General features: G+C 31.4%; 2 protein-coding genes and 1 non-coding gene across 5 annotated transcripts; 1 reads left to right on the top strand and 2 right to left on the bottom strand.

The window, feature by feature from the left end:
* The first annotated feature begins 5955 nt into the window (after window positions 1-5955).
* On the top strand, window positions 5956-11245 carry LOC112703407 (uncharacterized). Of its 3 annotated transcripts, none has more exons than XR_011864127.1 (4): window positions 5956-6465; window positions 8467-8631; window positions 10512-10699; window positions 10783-11245. XR_011864127.1 is itself a non-coding variant. In XM_025754834.3 (3 exons), exons 1-3 carry the CDS (start codon window positions 6207-6209, stop codon window positions 10538-10540), a joined length of 453 nt encoding a protein of 150 aa, XP_025610619.1. In that variant the 5' UTR covers window positions 5956-6206; the 3' UTR covers window positions 10541-10739. The 3 variants fall into 3 exon arrangements, 1 of the variants encoding a protein (XP_025610619.1); XR_011864128.1 differs by having other exon boundaries at window positions 10512-10687; XM_025754834.3 differs by lacking the exon at window positions 10783-11245 and having other exon boundaries at window positions 10512-10739.
* A 3909-nt stretch (window positions 11246-15154) lies between these two features.
* Window positions 15155-15233, bottom strand: LOC112704334 (small nucleolar RNA Z122). The gene has a single exon (XR_003154966.1). It is a non-coding gene; the product is annotated as a small nucleolar RNA Z122 (small nucleolar RNA).
* A 204-nt stretch (window positions 15234-15437) lies between these two features.
* LOC112703408 (uncharacterized) lies at window positions 15438-17488 on the bottom strand. The gene has a single exon (XM_025754835.3). It carries the CDS (start codon window positions 17302-17304, stop codon window positions 15850-15852), a length of 1455 nt encoding a protein of 484 aa, XP_025610620.1. The 5' UTR covers window positions 17305-17488; the 3' UTR covers window positions 15438-15849.
* Window positions 17489-20655: the final 3167 nt, after the last annotated feature.

Consider the following 20655-nt stretch of genomic DNA (forward strand, 5'->3'; position numbering starts at 1 on the left):
TATTTATATGATAAATATTTTTATATTATTTGTGTAGTATTCTGATTTTTCATGTTATGTTTTTATGAGTTTTTTTTATCATTTATTATACTATTTTTTATATGTATATTTTTTTATGAAATCTTTTTTTTATTTTTGTTTGACTTTTTTATTTATTTTATTATATTTCTTTTATTCAATGACAAATGTTGTTGACTTTTTTTTAGGATATTTTTATTATTATTTTTATATGAATTTTTTTTCTATCCTTTACTGCATTATATTTATGTTGTGTATGAAATTTTTTATTTTTTATTTAATTTTATTCATACGAATTTTATTTACTTTTTATTATATTTTTTTTGTTCACATGATACATGTTATTGATTATGGAGTTTTTATTATTTGTTATGTGTACGATTTTTATTTTCAATTTTTTGAAGTACTCTATTTTTGTTTTGTATTAATTTTTTTATTCTGACTTTGTAAAATTTATAAGTGTAATTATTATATACTACGTTTATTATCAAAATTTTGTATAATATAAATTATGAGCCTATAAAAAAGGACAAAATAAATAAAAAATTAATTATGAGTAACAACAAAATCATAAATAATAAAAATTTATAGTAAAAAATAATACTAAATTAAAGAGTACTAACAGTACTAGAAAAATTATAGAATATTTTCTTTTTGTTTGATATTATAAAATTTATAGTACTCTCTTTTATATTTTTATTTTTTTATTGTATTTATTTTATTTATATGATAAATATTTTTTATATTATTTTTGTTAGTATTCTGAATTTGCATATATAAAAAAATTATAAATTGATATCTCTTTTAATAATTTTTCATCTAAAAGTGATTTTGAATAGTATAATTCAAACAACATTTATTTTACTACAATCAATTTTGATATAAAGATTGCCAAACAAAAATCATGTTAACTCAAACTTACTTTTCATCAAAATCAATTTTACAAAATTAATTTTATGCAAACGGGACACTTAGATACACATAAGTTATGCACAAGAAAGAAAAAAGGAATAAAAAAAATGAAAGGAGGGAGAAGAAAAAATAAAGGAAATGCTAGAGAGAGAGAGAGTTCATAGAATAGAAGAAAAGAATAATAGAAGATATGGAGAAGAGAATGATGGAAAGAAAGAAAAGTGAAAATGAGAAGGAAGTAGGGACGGATCTACTTATTATATGGTAGTAGGACGAATGCCTCTACTACAATTTAAAATTTTTTTTGAATAGTACATAATAATAATAATAATATTTATTTATTTGTACCCATTAAATTATTAATTTGATCCCACAATAATTTTTTATTCAACTTTTGACACTTGATAGTCCATTTAAAAACTTCATAGTAGTCGTTCATCATAATGATAAATTTTCAAATTTAAATGACATTTGTGTTCTTTCTTAGAAATGGACTTGAAAGAATATTATCTATCTATTGATTTTTTTTCTTTTGAAATTAGTTTTAATTTTTTTCATAATGATTACACTAATTAAATGAACTTTTTTAACTGTGAATATCATTAAGATCAGAATTAATTGTATGAAAGGTGAATTTTAAATGTTTTTAAATAATTGTTTAATAACATATATATAAAAAAGAGAGAGATTTTGATTATGTTGTCAATAAAAAATTATTCAATCTTTTTCAAAATATAAAATATAAAAAAATAAAATTCTAAATTATATGTTATTATTTAAATTACTATTTTAGCTTTTTAATTTGTAATTAGATATTCTGAAGACTAATCATATTTTATAATAACAAAATATAATTATATCAACAATTATGTTACGTATACATAAAAAATAATTACTTGTGTAAAATAAAATTTGAAATACAAATACATATTGAAAACAAGTAGATAATTTGATAGCTAATTTTTTAGGTAAGCATAATATTTTTATTATAAAAATTATCATATTATACATATTTTACTTCTACTATCAAAATTTTCTAAATTCGTCATTGAAAGGGAGACGGTGTCAGAGGGAATCGCTGCCACCGCCATTCGAGCACAAGACGAAGAGAGAGACACTACGCAGAGAGAAGACGACAACCGGAGAAGAGAAAAATGGAGGAGGAGATAATGTGAAAAGATGTCACCGTCGCCGTTACTACCACTGTTGGTTTGCCAAAATGGTTCAGAAGAAGTTGAGAGGGGGAGTATGAAAGGCAACACGAGAGGCATAGAGAAAGAATAAAAAAAGAGGATGTGACCGAGTTGAAGAGTTGCTGCCATCTTTCACCGCTGCAAAAGAGAGCTGTTATTCTGGACTTGCCAATAATGCTGGCTGGGGTTGTCCTGCTATCATTCTAAAACTACTCCTGTTCAAAGTCACCTTTAACTTGCTCATCTACTTGGATTTTAACCTAATATCTAATTGGATGGCATTCAGGTATTAGTCAATTTCTAAGAACTAAATTGTGAGTAAATTCTGTACTTATAGTTAGATTTTGGTATAATTCTTATGATTATAAAAAAGTTAATTCCAAACTAAGTTACTTGATTAATTAATCAATTAATGATTAGCACGTTATTTATATTAGTTCTTATATAAAATAAAATTTTCACATGAGACATAATATTTTGCTTTGAATAAAATTCTAGTTTGAATATATATATATATATATATATATATATATATATATATATATATATATATATATATATATATATATATATATATATTACTTGATTGATGTCGCATTTCTGAATTGTTTGATAATCATTAGCCTAATTATATTTTGTATATATAAAAAAAATTTGAAAAATTCTATAATAGAAACTGCAACTAAAGGTAATAATAGGTGCTAGACTTAGTTGATCGAATATAATTACATTTTTAAAATTATATGAGATGAAATGGTATATGTCTATTCTTTGTCCACAAAATCAATGAAACATGTTTTTTTTAGAGTTCACATAAAGAAAAATCACCTAATATGATTTCTGTCTATTGTTCTGAGAATTTTTTGGATTAAATAATCTTTTGATTATTTTTGTATAAATGAATATTAAAAGCTTGAATGCTTGATATCTAAAATTAATCATTTATGTTGTGGAATATATTTCTATCATTATTATTATAGTAGATTTGCTTATGTGTTTGAATAGTTTTTATTCATTATTACTATAATAGATTTACTTTAGTCAGTGCATAATATTTTTACAATTGTCTCATGTGGGCTATGGATGCTTTGTTTACTACTGAGTTGAAAAACTTATAGAGGGACTCTCCATCTTTCTGTCTGAAGGTCTGGACATTCACTCTAAATTTACTCAGCTTCTGGGGTGGAAAGAACTTGGTCAGAAATCCAGTGACTATCTTGTCCTATGTGTCTAGGCTCTCTTTGGGTTGAGAATCAAGCCACTGCTTTGCTTTGTCCCTTACGAAAAAAGAGAAGAGCATGAGCTTGTAAACCTCAGAGTTCACTCCATTCATCTTTAACAGTGTCACAGATCTAGAGGAAGTTAGATATGAATTTGTTGGGATCCTTCTGCAGGAGTCTATGAAACTGACAGTTCTACTGCACCAGAGTGACCAGTTGAGACTTAAGCTCGAAATTATTGGCACCAATGGCAGGTATAGATATACTGCGTCTATAGAAGTCAGGTGTGGGTGCAATGTATGAGCCAAGTACCTTCCTTGCTTGCTCTTCAGTGTTCGGATTCCCTCCATTAGCTGTCATAGTAGGTTCTTCAATTTCCTTCTCAAAAGTTTCCTTGAGATTCTCTTTTAGCTTGTTGTAAATGCCACTTCAAGGTTCTTTCAGGTTTAGAGTCAAACTCGAGAAGGGGTTCTTTGTCCCTGTTCCTTCTCATAAATAACAAGAAACAAAGAAAAAGTAGGAGTCTTTATGTCAAAGTATAGAGAACTCTCACTAAGGTATCCTATGTAAAAAATGAAAAAATAAAACAAAACAAAGTAAACAATTAACAAAAGGATTCGAAAATAAGTGTGCACAATTCAAGTTGAAAATTTTCGAAAATTAAAAAGAAAAGGGTTAAAAAAATTTTGAAATTCAGAAAAAAGAAAGGAAATACACTAAAGGGATACCAAATTTAAAATCTGGAATGAAATGAAAATAAAATGACTAAAACAAAATTTGAAAATAAGGGAAAGATAAATAAGATAAAAAGAAAAAATTTAAAAGAAAAAACAAAAGAAAAAATAAAAAATTAAAAGAAAAAGTGAATGAACAAAACTAAGAAAAATACCTAATCTAAGCAACAAAACAATCGGTAGTTGTCAATCGCAAACAATCCCCAGTAACAGCGCCAAAAATTTGGTGTGCAAAATTTAGAACTCGCACAACTTAACCGAAAAGTGCATCAGGTCATCTAAGTAATACCTCAGGTGAGTGAGAGTCGATCTTATGAGGATTGTCAGATTGAGCAAGTTATCTTGTTTGACTTAGTCAGGCAAACAGTAAAGAGAGTTGTTGTTGTAACGCATAAAACAAATAAACTAGCAAGTAAAGGTTTAGTGAAAGACAATGATGAGAAATCAGTTAAGATTTTGGAGATGTTTATTTTTTCAGATTAAAATTTCTTACTAAATATTTTAACAATGAATGATTCATTCTATGACAAACTGTAAATGATTAAACCCTAATGCCTTGGCGATTTAATCTCCTCTAATCTTCATCAAACGCCACTCCTGTTGTCATTCAATTCAGATCGGAGGGTGAAGTTCAGAAAACTAGTTTATACCACAAAGGCCCTAATCAACCCCCAATTCCGGCTGAATACATGTTGCTTATCCCATCAGGTTGTGTGATTAGCCATATAGGAGGAGTGTTTTCAAGCTATAGTTCAAGCGAGATAACTCTCCCGAGCATCACAATAACTCATGTAGAAAAGGGTCATACTCCTGTTTCGCCAAATTCATAAGATTAAGAACGAAAAGAACACCTTAGAATTGAATCAAACATATATTAAAATAGAAAAATAATAATATTAATCTATAGAAATAAACAGAGCTCCTAACCTTAACCTAGAGGTTTAGTTGCTCATAACTTACAGAAAAAATATGGTTCTGAAAAAGTGCGAAAGGAAGAAGATCCTAAACCTAGGTGATCTTTTCTTTTAAATACTAACCTAATAATAAATGCTAGACCTAAAAGATTATTATTTTTGCCCCCACTACTAAAATTTTATGGATCCGTCACTGGTTATAACATGTGCATTCTATAATAACCAATAAACTGAAACATGTGCATTCTGTAAATTCAGAAACTCCTGCATTCTATTCCTTATCACTTTATTCAATTGCATTCTATTGTATTCGATTCAGAATGAACCAAAAATATTATCAAAGCGAAACCACTGTATAAAACTAAATGAACCGAAAATTGTCCATTATAATTTCAAATTCAGAAACACTTGCGTCTGGAATGAACTGAAAATATTATCATAACGAAACTAATATACAATATCAAATGAACAGAAAATTGTGTTCATAAACAATTGGATTTAGCGATTACATTCCATTCAATTCAAAATTGAGTAATCCAAACCTAGTCCACTTGATACAATTCAGAAGAATAATCCAAATCGCGCTGATTCAATTTATTTAAACTTGAAGCATTTATTATTTTGATACACTATTGAAATCTGAAAACGAAGAAAAAATTTGAAATTTAAAAATGAAGAAGAAAACGAATAACGTAAATACAATGTAGATTGAAGAGAGAAAACGAAGAACATAAATACAATGTAGATAAAAAAAAAATGAAAAAAAAATAAAAAAATCAGAATAAAGAAAAAATGAAAAGAAGCTTTACATTGAAAAAGAAAAATTCTATGGTGAGGAAGAAAAATGAACACAAACTTTACTTTAAGAAAGAGAAATTTTACGTTGAAAAAACTGCTTTACGTTAAAAGACGACGGACGCGTGAAAAAAAAAATGGTTAACTTGGTTAAAACAATTACATGGATGCGTGGATCATTTCTATTAATGTGACAAGTGGCTTTCTAACTTGAGAGTAAGTTAAGAATATTAACACTATTGACGACTACTCCTTGCACACCATTTTACCACTGATACTTTCGTCGCGAAACCATCACTTCGGCCACTTCTGCCGCCATTGCACATTCCGATATAATCCACCGTCGCCGAAACTCCTGAAGCTCCGGCGACTCCGATGAATCTTCTGTTGTGAACGCCAAATCACTCCATCGAACAAGAAATGGAATCTAGCTCCGGCAGCAATCACCGCGATTTGGCTGAGGAAAGCGAGAGAAGCATCGCCGCGGTTCATGATCAACCAGAGCCCCGCACCACCGGCGGCGGTGACGACGATGATCCACTCGAGAGAAGCTCCGAGGTTTTGGCGAAGGGATTGTCATCGATGCTCTCGTCCGTCATCAAGGACTTCGATTTCAGAGCACGAGAAACTCTTGGCAGCCAGGACCAGCTCTCCTCCGCCATCGATCGTCTCACTCGAGGTTGTTACAATTTACAACTGGTTAATTTAGTTTGTTACGTTATCTTTTAAGCTTAGTGTGATTCGAATTTTGAAGAATAGCAAGTGTTAGTCATTGATTGAAAATTATTAGCGACCTGACATAAGAATTAAGAAATTGAATCCGTTTATAATTTATATTGCTTTGGTTATAATTATATTTTTCTTACTTAAATTTTGATACGGTCGTGTAATTAGTGTTTAAATTTTATAATAAATTATCAATTATGCAAAATCAATACTAATCTTCTGTTGGTAGTTTGCACTTTGCAGTCACTTGGATAATTAGTGTAATTGCAAATTTGATTTTGGTAAATCTGGGAGAAATATCAAGTGTGGCCTTAAACGATAAATCAAATAATATGTTTTCTGTGACCTGTGTCTCAGATGCAATTTTGTGTATGTACATTGACAGGTTGTTGGGTTCAAAAGTATTGTCATTTGTTTTCTTTGTTACAGTAAGGAGTTGTCATGGGTGAAAATCTGAATTTGTCAATGAAGTAGTAACATTGTCTCTTAACTGTCTAAACAGTGTTCTTCTTTCAAGCTACTATTGAACCAAAAGTAGCATGATTCTGGGACATAATAAAGGAATATCCACTTCTCTAGTTATAGAAGCAGTTCTGAGGTTTAGCTATGAGGTTGTAACTTGTAAGAGAAACAGTCAGTCCACTACTACTGTGCATGTCTCAGCCATGTTGACTGCCTCGGAATCACTCAAACCTAAGACAACAGTGAGGCAACTAGGCACTTTCACTGCTTGGGGAGGGCTTTTTGTGGTGCGGTATTTTTTTTTTAATCTTTATTTTAGAAACTCAGAAATGGCATGAGAGATTAGGACATGATTGTTATCTTACATACACACTGGGAATAAAGAATACTGTGTGTAACATATGAAGATGAATCATCTTCTGCCCTTGTCTGGTTTTTTGGTCTGCACCTTACCAAAGGCCTTCTTATGAAAGTAAAACAAATATTCATGCAATGTTGCCTGCCTCAGGAAGGTAATTTTCCCCTTTGTCCATTTGCAGGAATGTAAACCAAACAAGTCAGTAGTGTATTCAGATTCCCAAGGGTCAACAAAAGTATGATTTCTATGGTTGGATCTGTCCTTGTCATCATAGTATTAATGTTCTTTATCTTTATATTTATCACTAACAAAGTGTCTGGGGCAAAAGAACTACCACTTGAACACAATATATATTCCTACCGAGGGAAAAAAATGCCACTTGGTCATAATATATATTCTCAAAATTACCCTTTTGTTATAATTTGGTCTTTTAAATTTCAAGCAAAAAAATAACGCAATTGCGGTTATATAAAGCTTTTGAATAGAATAACTACCTTTACGCAGTTTTCCTTTAACTTAACTTTTAAATTATTCCTTTTCTGAATTTATACTAGGCATGGAGCACCTATCAAGGTTTTAATTTATATGGTTAGATCTTTCCTTGTATTTATAATACTAATGTACTTTATGCTTTTGTTCTTCTGACAAGTATCAGAAGATGGATTTTTGTATCGGTTAAATTAAGTCTCTTAGCAAATAGAAGATAGTTTAAGTTAGTTTTAGTCCTGGCTTTATATAGCTTTGCTAACCTTATCATTGCTATTATAGAGTTAAAACACCAGAATACATTTCATTTGATCTAAGTGAATGCTTTACCATGAAGTGTCAATGCTCTGCAGGACTACTACAGTACTAAAATTAACTAAGCCAGAAGATTAGGGCACCAGAAATCAGATTTAGATATTTCCACAGCATAAGAAAATAATATATTACTTAAATTTTCTAGTAAGATTTACATATTCCTTGTCTGCATGATGATAAAAACTTGTTCCTTGGCAATATGCACTTGGTTGGCATGCTAAACTAGCTTCTGTATTATACCGGTTTTGGTTCCATTTGCTGTCATGCCATAATGTCATTTCTTAAATCTCTGTCTACAATTTGCTGACTCGAAATCCATCTTTCTTTTGACAGAACTTGATCAATTACTTGAAGATGCACCTTTACCGTTCATAATGCAACATGCTGCTAAGATTTCTAGTGTTAGGAAGAGAGTTTCATCACTGAATTTACTTCTAAAATCCATACAAGGGCGGATTGATAACATAGACCGCATAATGTCAATTGGCACCACTCATGGTATATACTTGTCTCCAGAGGCCCAATTCTATAGTCATTTCTTAATATTAACTAGTGCTAGTTTTGGTTTTTTATTTTTTGGATAAAAGTATAATTTTTGTCTCTTAACATTTTCAAAAAGTTTCAAATTGGTAACATTTAATTTATTTCAATTTTATCTCTAATATTTCAAATATATTTCAATTTTATCCTTGGACATTGACATCATATGACATGACAATCATAAATTGACGTGCTTATTTCAATTTTATCTCTAATATTTCAAATATATTTCAATTCTATCCTTGGACATTGACATCATATGACGTGACAATCATAAGTTGACGTGTCACTAACACGTCAATATAGCGTTGCGCTAACCCCCAATGGGATAACTGAAACATATTAGAAATGCTAGAGACAAAATTGAAATAAGTTAAACGTTATGGGCAATTTTGAAACTTATCGAAAATATTAGGTACAAAAAACATATATCCTCGTTTTTTTTTTTTTTTTTTTCCTTCATATATATAATTATTCATCCCCTTTCATCATATGCAGTTTTATTGTTCCTGACCAGTTTTTATTTTGAGAAGTTTCCATATTATATTACAAGTCATTGTATTACATACTTGTAGTAGTTAGAAAGCTAAAAACATGGAAAATGAGATGACTCTTTGAGATGACCTATTATAATTTTGTCCTCCTTTTAAACTGCGGGCATGGTAGCTCTACTCAAATGATTCAGAATTTGTGCTAATAATATATCAGCTTTTCATCTATTTCTTGTGCATTGCATTATCATTGTTCTTAGTGCTAATATTATACCATCTTTTCATCTAGTTCTTGTGCATTGCATTATCATTGTTCTTAGTTTGAATCTGATTATTATTCACATATATCATCTTGACTGGATTTCTCTATAGAATGCAAGTTTTCTGAGAATAGAATGTCTATGCTTACTAGCTTGGTAGCCATCAAAGATAATTAGAACCCAAGACTATGTATTTTCCCTCTATAAATGAAATACTAAAGACTCCCTTCACATAAGTACGTATAGAAAGCCTGTATTTTCTGCTATATTCGGGATAATAATGCTTCTGTCACGTCATGTAAATTAGCTGAAGTGCATTACCATGTACGACTTCAGGATTACTTTTGCTTCCTTCTTCCTTTTGGTAAGAGAAACTGAGAAACTTCCTTGACAACTTTTTCCCATTACTCTATCATTGAGCTTTATTATTGAAAGAAAACTCTTGAACCCCACATGTACTTGCCATGAGTAAAAACACTGTCATCAATCAGTATAGCTGACATAGCGCAGATCAATCAGCTCACCATGATAATAGTAATCATATCAGATAGCCCAGAAGCCTCGTGGCTGCTCTGGCTTGATATGGAAAGTAGTCAGATTGCATTGTATGCTTAAATTACCTGCTAGATCCACCAAAGATTTTGACATCCCTATTAGTTAGTGTCTACAATGTCATGCTAACGAGGACCAAAGGACTTGAGGTACTGTCTCTGTAAAAGGAAAGGTACCTTGAACTGGTGTGGGTAGGCTACTAGACAAACTGACCAGAAAAGCCAGGCATGTGGCTATCTGATTCAGATCACTGATAATTCACCAAAGTGTAGACTATGCCTTTGTAGGTGCTAGGAAAGCAAACATTTCATAAGATATTTTGAAACATGTAGAGTTGGATAGTATTGTCTAAGTACTTGTTATAAGACTAATTTGTTGCAGTTATGGGTGGCTTGTGCCACATTTTGCTCCTTCAAACAAAAGACTAGCATTGGATTCCTAATATGCATTGATTACAATAATATGTATACCTTCATCCCTTTTTTGACCCGTATTCTTAGTAGTTTACCAAGATGTTTCATTTGTGATTTTGCAGAGAAGACAACCCCTGAAGGTTCTGAGTGAAACGTCAACATCTGGATCAACTTCAATTGTTTCCAATCTCCATACGTGTACTTTTGTGATGCACCCTTAACCCCTTGAGTTGTATTATTCTTAGGCATGTATTTGCATGGTTGCCAGTTAAAGATTCCTAATTGGCATTTATTACAAGTGTGTATTCAGGTTGCTTTTAATCATCAGTGTTATTGCTTAATTTCCAGTACGATCAAGGAGTTACTTTTGATTTTCATATTTAATTTTTTTAGTATGATCAAGACTTCTAAAGGGAGTTGAAGCGGTCATTGATCCATTATATGGATGAGGATGGCTTGTTTCGGGATCGTAACTCCCTTCATGCCTAGAGCAACACGGTATGACCCTAACTCCCTGTTAGTTAAATCTGGCACAATCTAAATTCTAAAATAAAGAAAGAGTTATAATTCATTTACTAATGAAATCTGTGTTAAATTGAATTGCGATAACTTTAAACTAGGCTTCCTTGAGATCTAGCTCTCTTTGCTGGAAGGTTAATCTTTGATTCAGTCACTCTCACTTAAAAATCTCAAACTCAAGTATATAATTGGATGACCATATAAAATTTTTTATACTGCAAATGTATAGTAATTGCACTCAATTCAATTTGCTTGCAGATAGTTTTGTTGCATTTAAGGATCTGTAAATTTAATCACCTTTTATGGTATTTATAATCCAAGTCATTGTATATTCATATGTATCCCTTTTAATACATGAACCAGTCATCTCATTCCCTACAGCTACAAAACGAAATAAAATGAAGAAAACAGGAAACCATAACACGGTGGGGCTTATTTGCAGGTGCCCCATCTAAAGTAGCATGCCCTGTTGGTTGGTAACAAATTGGCCCATTTAATTTTCCTGAACTACTGAAACAATGTTCAACCCAGTTCCATTAAACTCTAGGGTCCACCATAGATGGGGATATATAGGCTCATAAGCAATGCATATATCCGAACCCCCCTCCCCTCCCCCCACCAAAAAGATAAAAAAAAAAAAAGGGTGCAATGCATATAGCCATATATATAGAAGCAGGAGATTCGAACAATTTTGATGAGGCATGCAAATTTTCGGATGCATTACCAAATCTTTATTACTTGGAACAATTGGCCTCAGTTATGCTTGGTTTACTATTGTCGCTTTGTTGCATAAACTGAAATAAAAATAACCCTTCTGATTCATCTGCGGTAAAACCGTAAAAAGAAGTTGTCCATGGTGTACAAAATTCCAAAGGGACCCAAACCCATCACTGTTTATTGCATACTCTAGCATACATAACAACAACAAATTATACTTCACAGTCCAGCTCATATAGATACTGTGATGTGACCTCTGTAGTTCACATGCCCCCACACTGTAGTACGTACTTCATATAGGAAATAAGCATTATTCTATTAATAAAACATCATCCATGCACTTGGTCTTGAATCTGGTAAAGAAAGACACTGGAATGCAGATCAAAATGAAGGATAGGGATATATTCCCAAGTCAAGCTATATCTTTTCCCAAATTCTATGTCAAAAGAAAAGTTTGTGGAAAGTGAAAATGACTAATTAATAATAGTACTAATTTGATTAATTTAATCACTTGCATGTTAACTAATATATAGCTTTGCCATGAAGATATTATTAACTATTTGTCTGTCTTCATCATCTTAGATACCAACCAACCCCACCCGTTTTTCTTAGCCGTTAGCATTTTAGCAAGAGCACCCACGCTTTCTCATGCCTTTTTTTGTAAAATGACCCACACACTCCGTATACAAGAGAGAGAAAGGTTTAGGGGGGCAGTGATGCATATGATAGGGTCGAAGGTATTGGAGGAAGGGGAATCTATGCAGAGGCCCCGGACTGTGCATTAGCACGTTCTTTCTTTGATGCCCCAAAACTCTCTTCAGCCTTTTGCAGGCAGGCTCTTTAATTATTTAATTGCAAACAAAACCCAAGTTGTATTATATATGCTATGTGACACAGAATCGGATCACCAAGATCACGCTTTAAATACGCGCCCCCGTTACGTAACAAAGAAACTATACGCTCCCTTATTGAATATTTAATCAGTTGGGAGGGGCCTCTGTTGCTGGGTTAGACATTGTTGTTCTCTTCCATTAATTTCCCCTGGGGCTGCTTTTCAGCTGATTTACCTCGCAAGATGGACATGATTGCACGTATCCTCAATCCTATATAAAGTGAAGAGAAAGTAATGACAAAGTTGAGCTCACTAACCAAAAGAACCAAACTATTATAAGTCACATCACACCATCCTGACCAGGGCTTCCATGGGGCAATTAAGAACGGGGATTTAATGAGCAAACTTGGCAAGAATCCAGGGTTTATTTTGGATACCGGGTTTCATTTCGGGTAGTGAAGTGACCCCACAGGCCACATTACAAAGGCCACAGCATTTTCCTCCAATGGTGAAAGGACACAACTGCCCCGCTTGTGATGCTGCCGTATTGAGAGACACCAACATACGCAGAAGCAAAATAACTATATATTATCAAAAGATGTGACGGCAGGTGCATCCATTTTCACGTTGTCACAAAGCCCAAACTCAAATGGGAACAAATGTGATGGGTGGTATAATAGGAGTACCACCACTTATGACTGGTCAAACACCACACCCGTATCATATCATATAGTGCATCAAAATCTGAGCTTGATTAAACCCCAGAAAAAAAAAATTGAGTTGGGAACTATAAGATAACAAATCCATTACTGCAATGCAATGTGGCATTAGCACTGCATATGCTATCTATGAGCAGCCGAAGGTAGGTTGGGTATCTTACGGCTTATGAGCTACAATTATAGGCTTGAAAGTTGCAAAATCTACTAGCTATGCAAAGCTATACAACCCAACAAAATGATTCATAGGTTCTCATGCTATGTACCTATGCCATGGATGCAAAGATGTCAAATCAATAGTGGGGATTAGTTTCCATAGCCACCGCATAGCGCCAACCCTAAGCCCAAACCCCAAAGCATGCGCAAGTGAAAGATGGGACGGGACTCCGCTAGACAAATACCACGGCACCCTCTGCTGGACAATGACAAATGAGATTTTTGTGCAAAACGAACTCGTGTTTGGACCATTTAAATATTTTTACCCAATTAAAAAATTAATATTCGCGATGATAAGCTATGATCCCATCCACGTTAGTGTTTTAATAAAATAAAATAAAAAAGAAAAGACCTTTTACAAACGATTAGTCGATTAGTATGCACATAATTGATAATTCACATTTTGCTTTTTATTTCGGTGAGTAAAGCATAACTAGTGGAAGAACAATAATACGTATAACATGCTAAGGAATTAAGTATGAAAAAAAGAGTTAAGAATTCATTTATAACTAAAGAATTTATCTATTATATTAACAAGTTACTCGAAAGTATTCTTATAAGGGTGTCATTAACGAGACAAGATTCATTGTATAATCCGATTTGTATAGATTGCGTTGTGTAGATTTAAAAGTAGAGTAATGATTAAAATTTATTACTAATACTGTCATCATTCATTATACATAGAGCCGAATATGAAATTACTCTATTAAATAATTAAAACCCGCAGAACCATCCACATGTGATCTGGCTTACGGTGGGTAGGCTCAAAAGTGTGGCAACATGTTAGCCACGTGGTTTTAGGCTTTTAGCATATTTCTGTTCAAAATGCCATTGAGAAGCATTGAAGAGTGATTACGATTTTCCTTTCCTTGTATTTTTGTTTTCTTTTATATGGCTTCTTTTGTTGAGAATTGTTAGGTTGATGTCTATTGTCCAAGTCCTGTAGGAGAGGGAAAGGAAGCGTTCAAAATCTTCCAAACGGGTAGGAATCGATATGTGGAAGCTTATTCATGAATGGTGAATCAATAAAGGCAACTAACTAGATAAGGTCTAATTCAATGTTAATCAAGTGATACCATGTCTAGCCCCATAGTACCACGGAACAAGAAACCATTTCCATCACAAAGGGGAGAATAAGATAAAGAAGAGAAGGGGTCCAAAGGCAATGAACTTTTGAACATTATATCCTTCAATAATGCACTTGGATAGCATATATATTGCTTTGCAGCACACAGCAAATGGACCTACCATATCTAATTAGAGATGGACCCATACCAGGATAATCATGTCTCTTGGGTGTTAGATCTTTTCACTTCAATGGGAGATTGAAGTGAAACAATTTTATCAAATAGATAAAAATGAAAAACAAACATGTGAGAACAAAGATGACCAAATTTGTGGATGTTCTCCCATCCATCCACCAAGATCTTGGGACACACACAAAAAGTAAACTTAATGGTGAGATCATGTTAAATTATTCATTGAAGGATGGTAATCCCTTCTGGGAACTTATACCATGTCCCCAATCAAAGTACACATTTTGATTAAAAGTAAAGAAACTTGACCCACCTCAATTGAATCTTCCATCAAGGTCACACACTCAGCTCATGTGTGGACCACCGACCACTCAGCCCAGTGAGTAAATTCTACCACTAAAATAAAATCCCAATATATATATATATAATATTTGTCATTTAGCATACGTAAATAATCGAGTTTGAATGCAAACACTGTAAAAAAAATAAAATAGTAGTAGACATGAAGGTTTGGGATCAGACTGACGTGCAATAAAATAATTCAGCAGAGCTGGCGCCTTTGTTTGAATCTTAGCATCATTTCCCAAAACTTCACACACTAAAAACAACTAAAGGAAGAAAAATGTTTAAAAGGAAAAAGATCAATTAAAAACTGTAAAAAAAAAAACTTAGATGCGGACAGACTAGATAAGCACAACATGATGCTACTACTGTGTACTACTACAGTCTACAGATCTTGAATTTTTTAAAAAGAAAATAAATAAAAATTCACATTTAGTAAAAAGAAAGAGCGAAAGAGAATTTGTAGATTCCATTCCATGTGTTCCTGGTCAGAAAAAATTACAAGCAGCAGCCATAGAATTGCACTGGAAAAATCTCAACAAAGTTAGAAACATAAACAGGAAAAACATCATCATAATTATCAGCATCATCTAAAATTGACCATTATTTACATGAATCTAAGGCTCCTGTTAATTAAAAACAACCAAAAAAAAAGCAACTAGTCCCTTCCCCCTCTCCGAATCAATCACCAATACCCTGCAATATCTCCATTCCAAACATTAGAAGAACCAAAAAAACAACACAGATTAATTAGTAGAAGTAACAAAAAAAGGACCAGAAAAAAGGATCAAAAATAAAAATTAAACCCTAAGCAACTGTTACCCTCTCTTTTCATTTACTTTTTTTTCTTGTGTCATTTGACTCAATTTCGATCGCAACGGTTCCTACCCTTACTCCCTCCTCCAACATTATTATTGCCAACTGAACCACCTTCCTTCTTCTGTGGTGAACCGAAAAGCTGCCCGAACCCGAAAACCGAACCGGATTTCGAACTGCCACGGAGAGAACAGACCGGAACGTTGAGAACTGGAGTGACCCTAACGTTGGAGGAGTAGGACCGCTCCATTCCCCTCTGCTTGAACCTTGGGCCGCCATTGTTGAAGCTGCTTGGGCTGCTTGAGCTCCGTTCCAAGCTCTGGAACACGATCTTGCCAGAAGAGTTCATCCGCGGGCTGTCCACCGACACGCCCCTACTGCAAGCTCCGGGACCCGATTCTGATCTTCGGATCGGGCTCCGCCCCACCCGGTTCGTCGTGTGCGGGTCCGAAGATCCCGGTTTCGCGTCGAATGAGTTCGCCCGGGGCTTTACGAGCCGGATCCGTGGGTGGTTTGGGTTGCGGTGGAGCGAGATCGGGTTCGGGTTTGTGTTAGGGTTTGGTTTTTCGGAGTCTAATGAGAGTCGTGGAAGCTCTTCGTGCTCGTGGCCCGAGGAAGAGGATGATAGAGAGAGGCGTGAGGAAGAGATTGAGAGGGATTCACAATCTGAATGGTCCTTCGTCAGCAACGGCGCGTTTTCGGAGGAAAACGACGTCGGTTTCGAGGCGGCGCCACGGTGGAGGAAGAGTTTCAATGATTTAGATGACGAAGACGACGAAGACGACGACGTCGTCGCTTTAGATGAAACGGTTGTGCTTTGGTAGAGCTTCTTGAGGCCGAGGAGCTCCCTCCAGCGGCTAGAGCATCTCGGGGCTTTAGGAGAGAAGAGGTAAGGGTCCGCGCCGGTGAGTGAGTCGCCGGCCGCGGAGTAGGAGGAGGAATCGAGTCTCCGGCGAAGGTTGGTTGTTTCCGGCGATGAGGAGGGGTTGTTTTTGTGGTTGGTAGTGGTGGTGCTGTTTAGGGATGGTAGGTTGAGGGGTACGAGCTTCCCATCGGAGAAGAGCTGGTCGGCGGAGAGCATCGCAGCGGGGGGTCCGTCGAGACCGCGGAACTCAAAGTCGGGTTCTGGATCCGGGTCGTGGATCGGGTCTGATGACTTGGATCCAGAAGGTTCCTCTTTGCTGAATGAGAGACGGGGACTGAGCCAGCTGCCATAGGAGAAGTTCTCGGGCGGCGGGACGAGTCCCATGTTGTTGACGCAGGCGGAAGCCATGGTGTGGCGTGGATCATGTACTGTTGGGGTTGCTACTGTGTGATTTATGCAAGTGGGAGTAGCGGTACACGCACAGTGACTGTGAGTGAAGTGTAATACTGTGTTTGCAGTAGTGTATGTTAGAGAGTGAGAGAAAATGGAAATGGGTGGAGAATGATGAAGTTGTTGGTGAGAGGATTGAATGGTTAGGGTGCCATGGTTGGTGGCTGAGTCAAGGAGGCACACCATATATAACAGTTTTTTCTTTCCACCTACAGGGAAACTAGGGCCACGTGTCGCTTTCTTCTCTTTCTATTTGAAATATTCAAAAACGAAAAAAAAAATGTGAGAATTTTGTCCTGAAGAGAGTAATGTGCGAATAAGGACATAAGATGCACCTACACGTATTAAAATTTGGGTATATTTAAAATGAGCTCAACAATTATGTATTTATTAAATGAGCCACATTTATATAATTATTAGATTTTATTAGATAAAAAATAAAGACTAATATAAAAGAAGAATATTGATAGACTCTAATAAATATAAAATATCTTAGTACATAAATAAATACATTAAATAATAATATTTTAATACATAATACTTTAAACGGTAATAAAATCTTTTATTATTAAATAATTAAATATAAAATATATAAATATAAAATATATGAGTATTTTTTATTTAATAAAATTAATTATTATGCAAAATTTTTTATAATATTAAAAAATTATATTAAAATAATATTTAAACTGTAACATAAAAATATATAATTATTAAAATTTTATTTTATATTACTTGATAAATAATTAAATTATTATATTCAAAATTTATTAATTAACTATTTTTATTAAAGATATTATTATATAATATAATTTTTTATTTAAATATTTAAAAAATATTATTTATAATATATGAAAACATTAATTTTTTTATTTTTTAATTTAAAAAAAATAAATAATATAATTTTAAATACATACCTAAATAAAAAGTTAATATTTTCATGTATTATATATAACGTTTAAATAAATTTTACTTATTAAATTTTTTGATAAAAAATTATATTATATAATAATATATTTAACAAAGTAATTAGTTAATAAATTTTAAATATAATAAAATAATTATTTGTCAAGCAATATAAAATAAATTTTAATTATTTTATATTTTTATGTTTAGTTTAAAAAATTATTCTAATATTATAAAAAAATTTTGTATAATAATTAATCTTAATAAAAAAACTTATATTTTTTGTATTTATTTATTTTATATTTTTTAGAATTAAAATTTTCTATTTTTATATAATAAAATATATAATAATCTTCTTTTATATATATATATATATATATTAGGGGTAGTAAAACGGGTCGAATTCGTCGAGCCGATCTACCGAATCCGCTAAAAAAAGTGGGTCAGACTAGAATTTTAGACTCGTCTAATTAAAAAAATTCGCCAAATTATGTATATATGTTTCAATTATGTGATTTTATTTATTTTATTTTATAATTTTATATATATGTTCAAATTATGTGATTTATTTTTTAAAATAAAGATGATTCTATTGATAAATATTATTTTGAACAATTTTATTGAAGTTAAAAATTTAAAAAAAGATAGTAAAAAATTATATTATAATTTGACTATTTTTTATTTGTATTTAATTGTTTAATTATTATTTTTTATTAATTTTAATTAATTTTATTTAAAAAAAAAAACAAATTCAAACAGCTAGCATTTTGTACCCACTTTAGTTGGCAAGGCCGGCCGCCTCGCATTGCCACTCCTAATATATACTATATAGTAATCTTTTTATATATGAAATAATTATAATCATATAATAACATTGAGATCCGAAAACATATTAAATCTGTTATAGTATAACTATTCAAAATATCATTTTAATATAATTTTTTAATATTATAAAAAAATTTGCATAAAAATTTTGCATGTGTAGCGAATTTTTTTAATTTGACAGGTTTCAAATCCTAATCCGACCCACCTTTTTTAGCGAGTTCGGCAGGTCGGCCCGACGGACTCGACCCGTTTTGCCATCCCTAATATATATATTAAGAAGATTAACACATATTTTACTATATAAAGGTAGAAACTTTTTGTTCTAAAAAGTATAAATTAAATAAATACAAAAAATATAAATCTTTTTATTCATTAAAATTAATTATTATGCAAAAAAAAATTTATAATATTAAAATGATATTTTAAATTACAATATAAAAATATAAAATAATTAAAATTTATTTTATATTACTTGACCAATAATTAGATTATTATATTTAAAATTTATTAACTAATTACTTTGTTAAATATATTATTATATCATATAATTTTTTATCAAAATATTTTAAAAGTAAAATTTATTTAAAAAGCTATATATAATACATGAAAATATTAATTTTTTTATTTAGATATGTATTTAAAATTATATTATTTATTTTGTTTTTCTAAAAAAAATTGAAAAAAATAAAAAAATAAATATTTTCATGTATTATATATAATATTTTAAATAAATTATATTTTTAAAATATTTTTATAAAAATTATATTATATATAATATCTTTAATAAAAATAGTTAGTTAATAAATTTTAAATATAATAATCTAATTATTTGTCAAGTAATATAAAATAAAATTTTAATTTTTTTATATTTTTATATTAGTTATAGTTTAAAATATTATTTTAATATCATTTTTTAATATTATAAAAAAAGTTTTGCATAATAATTAATTTTAATAAATAAAAAATACTCATATATTTTATATTTAATTATTTAAGAATAAAAAATTTTGTTGCCGTTTAAAGTATTGTGTATTAAAGTATTGCCATTTAAAGCATTTATTTATGTACTAGGATATTGATGATTGGATTTTTGATGGTATAGAATTTCACTATTGAATTCTCGTTGCAAGTATAGTTTTTAAACCAATCAATAATCCTTTCATACAAAAAGTTGTTTGTCACTAGTACAAACCCCTAAATTTATAAACCGAAGTATTGAACCTCGGGTCGTTCTCCCTAGGAATTACAATAAAGTGTCTTGTTATATATGAAATAATTATAATCATATAATAACATTGAGATCCGAAAACATATTAAATCTGTTATAGTATAACTATTCAAAATATCATTTTAATATAATTTTTTAATATTATAAAAAAATTTGCATAAAAATTTTGCATGTGTAGCGAATTTTTTTAATTTGACAGGTTTCAAATCCTAATCCGACCCACCTTTTTTAGCGAGTTCGGCAGGTCGGCCCGACGGACTCGACCCGTTTTGCCACCCCTAATATATATATTAAGAAGATTAACACATATTTTACTATATAAAGGTAGAAACTTTTTGTTCTAAAAAGTATAAATTAAATAAATACAAAAAATATAAATCTTTTTATTCATTAAAATTAATTATTATGCAAAAAAAAATTTATAATATTAAAATGATATTTTAAATTACAATATAAAAATATAAAATAATTAAAATTTATTTTATATTACTTGACCAATAATTAGATTATTATATTTAAAATTTATTAACTAATTACTTTGTTAAATATATTATTATATCATATAATTTTTTATCAAA

Source organism: Arachis hypogaea, chromosome 7 (genome assembly GCF_003086295.3).
Source record: "Arachis hypogaea cultivar Tifrunner chromosome 7, arahy.Tifrunner.gnm2.J5K5, whole genome shotgun sequence".
Classification (NCBI taxonomy): domain Eukaryota; kingdom Viridiplantae; phylum Streptophyta; class Magnoliopsida; order Fabales; family Fabaceae; genus Arachis; species Arachis hypogaea.